This window comes from Lipotes vexillifer, unplaced genomic scaffold (assembly GCF_000442215.2).
Source record: "Lipotes vexillifer unplaced genomic scaffold, Lipotes_vexillifer_v1.1 scaffold634, whole genome shotgun sequence".
Taxonomy (NCBI): domain Eukaryota; kingdom Metazoa; phylum Chordata; class Mammalia; order Artiodactyla; family Lipotidae; genus Lipotes; species Lipotes vexillifer.
Window position 1 is genome coordinate 1,404,247 of NW_006781096.1, and position 10,753 is coordinate 1,414,999.

Here is a 10,753-nt window from a genome sequence, read left to right on the forward strand (position 1 = left end):
CGTCCCCTGCATCGGCAGGCGGACTCTCAACCACTGCGCCACCAGGGAAGCCCCAATCTTTTTTTTTTTTTTTAAAGACCAAACTAGCTTTAGAATTAACCCTGATGAATAATGTAATTAAGCCACACATTATATTCTGCTTAGGGATAAAATGAAACATAACTATGATGGAAAGAGATTAGCATTCTCATGATTCAGGTGGTTTAGAATGGTTCTAAAAGTGTTTTCAACACTAAGTGGATATAGCAACTATATTATCTCTCAAGATGACCACAGTAATCCATTTGTCATGTGTTGTCAGAAATATATTCCAAGAACCTCCCAAACCCCCAAATATATGAATGTCAGTATAAAATAGAGCAATTAGGAAACCTTTCCCCCTAAAAGTTATGCCATTACTCCAGCCCTTTCATTGTGCTGGAAATATATAGAAAAACTTATTTTTTACCTCTGCATAAGCACTGGATTCCCTAAACTGGTACAGTAAGCAGAGCTTGATCATAAAGCCTGTCATTCTGACCTTGACTACATCAAATCTTAATTTTTGCTGACTGTTCAGCAAATATCCTCCTCAGGTATGTGTTCACAAATTCAAATGTAGGCAGATTTCAGTTGCATTCACACTTTTCAAGCCTGTAATCTTTCTTTGTGGACTTGCTCTGTCCAAGGGGAAACATAGCTAGTCTGGGCTTTTTTTTTTTTTTCCTTTTGCTAATTTTATTTTATTGAAAGAAAATTATTTTCAGAAATGATTGAACAATAAGTAGCCTCTAGGAAAGATAAATTCAGTACTTCAGTGAGTGCCTTTTAGCTTTTGCTTCACATACTCAAAAAAATGTTCAGAAATAGTTCCAACTTTTTATCTTTGTAAGTTGAAACCAGGGCATGGTTTTTTTTTTTAACCACAAGTTTATTACCTTTTCACCACTCTGAAGTTTCCTCAGTTGGCAGCACATCCACTGAAAGTTCCCACATTGATCACATAGTTGATTGACAGATCTTCAGATAGGACACTTTTCTAATTTACCCTGGGATTCTGCCTTCTGCTGAAAAGCCATCACTTCTATTTCGTTAACTCTTTGTGGTAGTACATGGTGTTTACTACGTGCTAGACTCTGTTCAAAACACTTCTTCATGTATAGACTTACTTTATCCTCATAACATGATGAGGTAAGTACAGATCCCCGTTTACAGAGGAGTTGCAAAGAGTGGGTAATGTGCCCAAAGTTACACGGCTGGTCAGTGATACAGGGAGCGTGTGGACTGGGTAGTCTGACTCTACAGCCCGTACTGTGAACTTCTACTCTGTACTAGTCCGTTGTTTTGTTTTGCTTTGTTTGTTTTTGAAGATTAGTTTATCACAAAGTTGTCAGGGTTTTTGTTTTTTATGGTCACTTCATGAGATTACAAATAGACTACTACAAAGTCATATTATTATGCTGTCTAGCCTCACAAGTAAACTCTTGAGCAGGGCCTCCTGGATTTCAACCCCTGTTTTACCGGCTGTTAACCATGAGCAGATTGCTTCTTCAGTCGCCATCCATAAAAGGGATAAGCATAGTGCCCACCTCATGATGGTGGTGAAGATTAAATAATATATATTTAAGGGCTTCCCTGGTGGCGCAGTGGTTGAGAGTCCGCCTGCCGATGCAGGGGACACGGGTTCATGCCCCGGTCCGGGAAGATCCTACACGCCATGGAGCGGCTGGGCCCGTGAGCCATGGCCACTGGGCCTGCGCGTCCAGAGCCTGCGCTCCGCAACGGGAGAGGCCACAACAGTGAGAGGCCCGCGTACCACAAAAAAAAAAAAAAATTAAATAATAATATACTTAGTACATTATAAGCACTCAATATTTAGCTATCATAATTGCTATATTTGAATTTGGATACATTGCTTTTCTATCACCTCTCATTTCCATAGAATCTGTCTCTATCCTAGATTTGTTTATATTCAAAGATCTTGACTGTGATTATATATTATGTATTACAGGATATTACAGATCTTGTGGTGACTTGCAAGCTAGTCAGTCATCAGTAACAGGGAAAAAAATGTGTATTTTATTAAAATGGCTTTTTTCAAAAGGTAGTTTGTTAAATTATTCACATTGTTTTTGTTGTCCTTTCAAGTTCTAATAAGTTATACGTTCTGTGTGTAATGAGCAGTAAATTTAAAATCAGTTGGTTTTGTTAATATGTAACAACTCCTTGACTTTTCTCTGAATTACTGTTTATTCAGATCACAAGGTTTACATCTGGCACAAACGTAGTGAACTGCCAATCGCGGAGCTGACAGGGCACACACGCACCGTAAACTGTGTGAGCTGGAACCCACAGATCCCATCCATGATGGCCAGCGCCTCAGATGACGGCACCGTTAGAATATGGGGACCAGCGCCTTTTATAGACCACCAGAATATTGAAGGTAACTATCATACAGTATCCCTGTGTTTTCTCCAGATGAAACGTTGCCCTGCTTATCATAAAGCTGTAGCATTTTTAAGCGGTACTTTATTTAAAGTGTAGGATACAATCAATTTTTTTCCCTCATTTAGAGATTGTACACTATATCTCACTCCGCAGAAGTTTAATTAGTCTAAGACACAGCAGTATTTTGTTCGTTTGTTTTATTGGTGACACTGGGGAGAATAAGCCGAAATGTGCCACCTCATTTACATCCAGTTAGTATTGCCACTTTCAAAATTTTATTGAAAATCTTGCTTCATCAAGCAAGAAGTATTTTATACTTTCATACCCATGAAAACTAGCTAGTATATGAAATTTGAACAACTTTAGAATGATCTTGATTATGGTTTTACCCTTAAAAATAAATATCTGTTAATACCAATAGAGAAAAAGAAGGGAACTAAAATTTATCATGTACCTATGTGCCAGGCAGCCTGCTAGGCCCGTTACGTACACTGTCTTGCGTAACATCTTCATAGCCCTGTAAGAGAGGTAGAAGTGTTTCTATCCTCATTTCTGTGGATGTGAAAACTGAAGCATGGCAAGACTAGTTAACTTGTTGAGAGCTGCCAGGTCTTCAAATCTAGGTCTGAAAGGTTTTTTCCACTACTGTCAGATACTTGAAGAAAGCCCAAAGCCAAAAAGCTTAACAGTTAAGGACGTAGCTTAATTGAGCAAGATATTGGTACTAGAGAGAGGAGATAACGAGAGCAAAAATATTTAGTTTGCTTAGAAAGAAGTAATGTACCTAGAAACAGATAAACAGATTCTTTTGTTCACAGTGTGTCCCACCTAAATGTTTCTAGTAAGAAAGATGACCAACCGTTCTCAGTTAAGTTATTCTTAGAGGAGGAGGGTTGTCAGGGTAGCATGTGTGGTTTAAAAGCATATTTTCTGTGCTTTTGTCTTTGTGGTACAAACTGGAAAAAACTTGACCAGATCGCACTGGTCGGTGAGGATATACAGCCAAAGATGAGGGTAAAAAGCACGAAGAGCACACAGGTCAAAAAGCTTGAGAATTACGGTTCAGTTATTCAGAATCTTCAAGGACCTTTTTGTATTTGTACATCACTACATGACATTCTAACATTCCTCTGTGAAATCAGCTAAAACTAAAAATCTTGTTGATCTCCTATTGTTTGTTGTCCTTTTTTAGGTTTCAAGCCCCACTCTCTTAGATGTTTTAGAGATCTATAACTGAGATTATATGTGCTTTTCTAATTTTATTAGTCATTTTGGAAGTTATTTCTTCAGATAAACATATTTGATTTGAAGAAGTAGGAAAACATTAGGTATATAGTAACAGATTTACCTTGTAAGTGGATTTATTTTAGACATACCTTTAAGGGTATGTTTATGCTTCTACTACTGTGAAACAAAAGTTACACTGCTATTTGGTAACTTAACTATTGTGGATACTCACAATTATTGTGGGTGGGATTATTGTGGGTGGGATTATTGTGGGTGAGCCAAACTTGGCCCAGTTGTAAGAACTGGGTCTAATTCAGTTTTCAGTTGTGCTTTGCAACATAGGTATAGCCCTAAAATTTCATTTATACCTAAAATAGGAAAACAGCTTCTGTATAACTTAGAAATTTGGGTAATGCCTTTTATGCAGGCATCTTCTGGGTTCTTTTTCCCACACTTGAAAACCTTTTTTTCTAATTAATACCTGTTTGGAATAGACATTTTGGAAAAATATAAATGAGAAGCTAAGGAAATGACATTCAAAAATCATGATATTCTAAGATAGTATAAGTCATTGAAGTAAAAATATTTCACTTAACTCAATTTCAAAAAAGAGAATTGCTGACCTTTTATTATAACAGTAAAGTTCCATACTGCATTTTTTTTTTTTTGAGGACTATAGATAGAATAGGATCAAGTACTAATAGAATAGTACTAAATAGAATAGGATCAAGTATTAATGCATGCTACAACATGGATGAACTTTGAAAACTATATGCTAAGTGAAAGAAGCCAGACACAAAAGAGCACCTACTGTGGTTCCATTTATACGAAATGGTCCAGAATAGGCTAATCCATAGAGAAAGTAGACTAGTAGTTGCTTAGGATTGGCGGGGTGAGGGTTTGCTTACGACTGCTAATGGTGATGAGAATATTCTAAAATTGATTGTCATGATGGTTGTACAATCCTGTGAATATACTAACACCTACTGAATTGTCCACTTTAAATGGGTGCATTGTAGAGTGTGTGAATTTGTATCAGTAGAGCTGTTGACACGTTACCCCTCCCCCACACACACAGAAGAGTAGGGTGATATTGCAGAATTTCAAACTGAGCCACTGAAAGGAGAATTAAATACATAGTTATGATGCACAGTTTACCTTGGACTGCCCAGATCTTCTTTATTCTCTTCTATTGTAAACTACCATGAAGATTTTTCTATTCTGCATAAGTATTTCAAGGTTCATTTTTAAAGTATGAGATTCCAATATGATTATTCTCTTGGGTTCTCCAATATTCAAAATAATCCTGAGTTTAGACTGTAATATATAGCCTAAGATGCGATGTGGACACAGTTTTAACGATAATGATGAAAGTATCAAGAATTTACCTCGATGTGATTGTTTTCTAATGTTACAGTATTTTGTAATGGCATGATGCTGATTTTAAAACTTTCTAACTGGTAACTTTTTTCTCCCCCTCCCCTCTTCTTCCTCTTTTCCCCCAATACACATTTCATCTTGTCTTCATTCAGAGGAATGCAGTAGCATGGATAGTTGATGGCGAATTTGGAGCAGACGACTTCTGTTTAACTTAAAATTAGTCGTATTTTAATGGCTTGGGATTTGGTGCAAACAAACATGATTGATAGCTGGACAGACATGCTCGTCATGAAAAAAGAACCATTTCTGAAGCCCGACTGGGGCCAAACATTTACACCTTGCTTCATAGTAACCAGTTGAGATGAAGCACGTCGTTAGAACGTTGTTGGACACCATGTTGAATTATCCCCCCATCGGTTGTGAAGAACTGTGCTACATTCAGGCTTACCCATTGAACTCAGTATATATAATTTTTTCCCTCCTGCCTTTTGTCGGGCAGGATCCATTCTTGTTGCTCTTCTGTGTAATGAAGTTTAAATGCTTGTTTGGAAAACTTTATTTAACAGTTTAGAAGGCTTGATAGAAAGAGTGCATTAGTCTGAAGAGTATACATTGGATAGGAAAGAATTTCCTTCTTTTGTTTCTCCAAATCTTTCCGCCTTATTTAGCTTGAGATCTTTGCAGCTTGGTTCATGGATTCTAGCCTTGCCCGTTGCGCAGTATATACTGATCCAGATGATAAACCAGTGAACTATGTCAAAAGCACTCTCAATATTACATTTGACAAAAAGTTTTGTACTTTTCACATGGCTTGTTGCCCCGTAAAAGGGTTAACAGCACAATTTTTTTAAAATAAATTAAGAAGTATTTATAGGATTAAAGTGACTTCATTTGTATACATTTGGAATCTAAACCAGCTTAAAAAGTTTCCTCTATGACTTAGATACGCAGTATAAACTGATGCTCTTCTGGAATACCACATGAGACATGGTCAGAAACAGTGCTTGGAAGGACATCACACAGGAAGTTCAGAGTAGCGCTTTGAAGATTTTCCCCCTTTTGTTTTATTCCCGAAGGAACATCAGTACCTGATCTTCAAGAAATTCAAGATTCATAACGAGAATTTTAAATTTATACCAACGTGAGAGATCAGTAGTCAGTTTAGGTTTTCAACAAAGCTTGTTCCAAGTTGTTCTCAACTTGGGGAATCATTTTGGTGTGATCTAGCAAGAGAGTAGAAGTCAGCAGATATAACCACTTTGGAAATTCATAGTATAATTGAGCTTGTTAGAAGAATTCAGCAGGTTATAGACATACATAAACTGGGTTTAAGACCTAGGAGTCATTTCTCTAATTGCCCTTAATATTTTGACATATAGGGATACATAAATTTAAAGAATATTTCTTCTCAGATTTTCAGATATTGCCATACTGAACCTCATTCTAAACTGGTGCTGTGGATAGTCTCCCTCTCCCCTCCCCTTTTAGTTTAAGGAAGGGTTTCCTTCATGGAAAAGCACTTTTAATTTTGAGAATTTCACGTTTAAAATAAGCCAAAAGCCTGGTGTTCACGTTGTGCTTTTAAACCCCATAACAGCTGAGTACAACATACTTAGTCTCCTTTGAAATTCCCTCCCCTCTTTAGTAGAGGATATAAATATGGTGACCATAGCTGTTACATTGGGAAGAGGAGTGGGAATACCCCCAAAATAAGATTCTGGTGAAGAAAAGTCTTAGACTGTTCCCTTTCGGCCCAGCCAAGTCTATAATATATTATTACCGTGAGTAGACTCCTTCAGGATCCACAAAGAAGAGAAAGGCTTGGATGTTAGGAGTTCTTCCATCGGGGGATGGGTGGGTAGGGGAAGGTAGCAGGGAGAAATGGGTAAAGTCAGGGAAGGGGAGAAGAAAGAAAAACACAATTGGCCTTAAAATAGCTTGGATTCTCCCAGAAGCTCATAGTAAGAGAAAATGATAGGTCGTGGTCAGCAGATTATTTTATCAAATTGGTAATGTAAAAGATTTCTTGAAGCTCCATTTTGCAGAGACCACCACTTAGAGAATCAAGATTTCCTGTTTTGATACTTCTAAGTTAAAATAACTATGTTACAGTTTATCTGGTACTTCATTTTTCTTAACTAAAATTACTTTTTACTTTAAGCTTGAATAAAATCTTCATTGGTAACTGTATATAATTAAGTGGCAACTTCTCTTTACCTCAGTACAGTTAAATCCATTCATATTTTAAGTGATTCATGTATACCCTGAAGCCATTAATACACCCCAGTCTCTATGGTAACATCACTAACAAAATGTGGGCATAGAAACTCCACAGCTGTTTACAAATTTGGTTACAGTGTGCTCTGGTACATGTGTAACATTCACAGAAGATTGGTGCCCACTCAGGGGCAGTTTGGCGCCCAAGTCTACTGTGCTTCGCCCAGCCCCCCCTGGATCTGAGTTTTCAGAGTGCTTCTGAAGTACAGTTAAAAACAAGTGGAGTAAAAGCGAGGCACACTTTACAAGAACATAACTCCATTAAGACGGAGTACCAACTATGCAAAGGTTTCTGTAGCAGCTAGGTGAGTTTGTGTTCCAAGTCTGTCTTAACTGGCAGCTTCCTATATATACTGGTACTTTACTGTGCCAGTTTGCTGTAAACGTCTACTTCATGCGTGTGCCATGCAGCGACTGTGCTAGAAAGGTAAAATAAATGAAGATACCTAGGATGTTATGGTACAAAGAACCTGATAGCAGGATGGTCTAACTCATAGCTCTTAACTGAAAACTTCTGACAGTGCTGTAGTCTCTATATAGGCTTGAGGTGAGAATATACAGAGTGAGAATACTACCAAGCCAGCTGCAAGATACTAACAAATGTACAAACTGAAAAGTACCAATACTTTTTGCACATAGATCAAAATAGAGTGGAGAATTTTGGCTCCAAAAATCAGGTTAGTAGGCTCATTTCCATGTGCTTAAAAATGTTTTTTTGTTGTTACTATTCATTGATTAAGGGCTAGAGCACGTATGAAATTAAATGTCTCTTTCCTCCAAATAACTGGTTATTAGTAGTACAGTGTTGGATTGGGGGATTCCTGAGACTGGTGTGTGGGTGGTGAATTAAGAGTTGGGGAATTAGCTGGGAGGGATGACAAAGCTTCAGTTTGGGTTTTTGTATGTTACTAGTGTTCATTCTAGCTAGCTACATTTCTTTTGCTCTTATTGGCCAGGTAAATGTTATATTTAACCAGGTAAGTAGTTTAAACAGAGGAGATTTTTTTTGCAAATGCCCCTACACATTGGCCCATTTCAGTGGGTGGGAGAACAGAAAGGGATTACCTAACTTTAAAAATAAACTTAAGTAATTAAAATAACTTGGTAATTGAAAGGAAGAAAATCAATTTTTATCAGTATTTTCTTAATTTGAAATCACACTAGTAGTAGTATGGTAATTTTTATTATTAGGAGTGTTCTCCCTCTGGAGTGGCATTTCATGACATTAATAGAAAACCCTTTTTTCCCCCACCCCTCCCCATCTTGAAATTTTCTTTTTTAGGATGTTGGTTCCTGCACACAAGAACTGACCCTATCACCTCTGCTCACAGTGGTAAATATAACGTACATCTCTTGAAAGGGAAATATCCATGTCAGTTTCTTTCACAGCAGAAGAATGGCTACTTTTGAATGGGGAGGAAAGAAGACATTTTTCTTAATATCCTTTTTGTCCCATCTCTGAAGTGTATAAATATCTTTATTTCGTTTTAATTTCTCATTTAGATTTTAGCAGCTTCTCTTTTGGGGTCCTCCAGAATATTACTTCCATTTCAGAAACCATATTGGATTTAATTTAAACAGCTAACTTTAAAAGAAGAGGTGAATCTGCATTTATACTTAGACACTTTCTAAAAACAGGGTGAACTTAATTGAAAATTTTCAGTGTTGTTAAGCTATTGTTATAGTAGCTGCCCTATAGTTGCAAAAACAAAAACTGTAAAAACCCATCCCTTATCTACTTAATCCAGATAGCCTGGATTTAATGAAACTAAGAGAATAAAAATGTGTGCGTGTGTGTGTTGTGTGTCTGTGTGAAAGAGAGAGATTACTTAATTCATAAAAAGTCCTGGAAACAGCTGTTCTGGGTTCTTGTCAGTTTCACTAAAAGTCTCGTGCACATGTGAAGTGCCCTCTGAACTGAAGGTTTGGTTAATACTGGTATATTTTTATAAGACTGAAATTGTGTCCCCATCTTTAACTTAAAACATTTTCATCATCAGGGTCAATGTGCTAAAAACTGAATCGGAACATTTTTAGGCACAGATGGAAAAAAATGTTATTGGCTCCTTGAAAATGTGTGTGTGTGGCGAGGGGAATAGATCCACAAAAGCATGTATGTACTTACAAACCAAGCTGTAGAGATCAAGAAAAGAACTTAAGTGTTGATCTCAAGATTTCTAAATTGTCAAGATTTACATGGCATTGTGGTGGAACTAGTTAAAACTTAGAGCTTTTGATATATAATAACTATTTGCTATGGACTGATGAACTGTTTCAAAGGATTGTGTTCTTAAATATTGGGGTTTTTTTTTTTAACTGCCTCTCAGATTATATTTAGTAGTTTAAATTTCTTTGCTTTATTATTTCATTAAAGCATAAGGAACTTCAGGTCTCTGATATATTTATTTTCACTTGTTCTACTAATTATTTACAAAACACCCTTTGTTAACTTTTATTTTATAAATGTGTAGTATATTAAATGTCTTTAAATTTTTGTTCAATTGAATCTACATTAACTTTGATTTGCTTTCCTGGGATTTTTTTTTTTAATACACTTTTTCCATGTCAGTGCATAGCACTTAACCAATCGTTTGTATTCCCTTTCAATCCAATAAACAGAATGAATAATTAAGTAATTGTTGTTGTATTAAATCTCCTAATAGCCATTAGCCTGAGTGTCTAACTAGTACTATTTTTACCTAAAACAATTGATTTGCTGAATTTGACATCCATAGATTTACCTGGAGTTTTTTTAGTGGCGTCTAACGGGAGCACTGCTGTGCCAGTTGAGATATCTTTTTTTTAAAGAGCTATTGTGTGTAATCATGGGTTAATTTAGAAAACTCTCAGGAACATTTGCATTTTTAAAGGAATCATATGCCACATGTTCAAAAATATTACTGCGCCTGAAATTATGCGTTTATTAGGCAGTGGATATGCTGACAAGGGGAGAAAATATATTTCCAGTTAGAAATTAAAATTTATTTCATAACAAACAAATATATAGTTATTTAAAGATACCCTTGGAGAAAGCATTCAATGTATACAAACCTATATAGTACATTTGTATTTATGAAAAAAAGGAAAAGAAAGCCAGTTGCCCATCAGGGTGAATTATTACAGAAGTAGGCTTTATGATTTTTACTACTAAGAGTGGTGTTCTGCACAGTAAAAGGAAGTGCAAATGTGAAAAATTAGTACTTGGCAGGCAATCAGTGGAGACTCAGCTTAGGATAGCAGATCCACTGATGAGGCAGAGAGAGGTAATGCTTCCACACTACTGCTCACCACCTTAAAGGTACGGTTTGCCACTTCCTCTGATCAACAGGCAAGAGAAGTTTTTTCTACTTGAAGTCTTTAAATACAGCTATACTTTGCAGACTTAGCTTAAAGTTTCATGCCAGATCCCAGCACCGGGTAAAGAAAATTTCCCAACCTTAAT

General features: G+C 36.6%; 1 protein-coding gene across 2 annotated transcripts in view; it reads left to right on the forward strand.

The window, feature by feature from the left end:
• Nucleotides 1-9,943, forward strand: part of WDR26 (WD repeat domain 26) — a 44,474-nt gene extending 34,531 nt beyond the window's left edge. For both annotated transcript variants that reach the window (XM_007454476.1, XM_007454477.1), the window contains exons 13-14: nt 2,237-2,422; nt 5,187-9,943. In XM_007454476.1, coding sequence (XP_007454538.1) covers nt 2,237-2,422; nt 5,187-5,212 — 212 coding nt within the window. In that variant the 3' untranslated portion in view covers nt 5,213-9,943. The remainder of the gene's footprint in view (nt 1-2,236; nt 2,423-5,186) is intronic.
• Nucleotides 9,944-10,753: the final 810 nt, after the last annotated feature.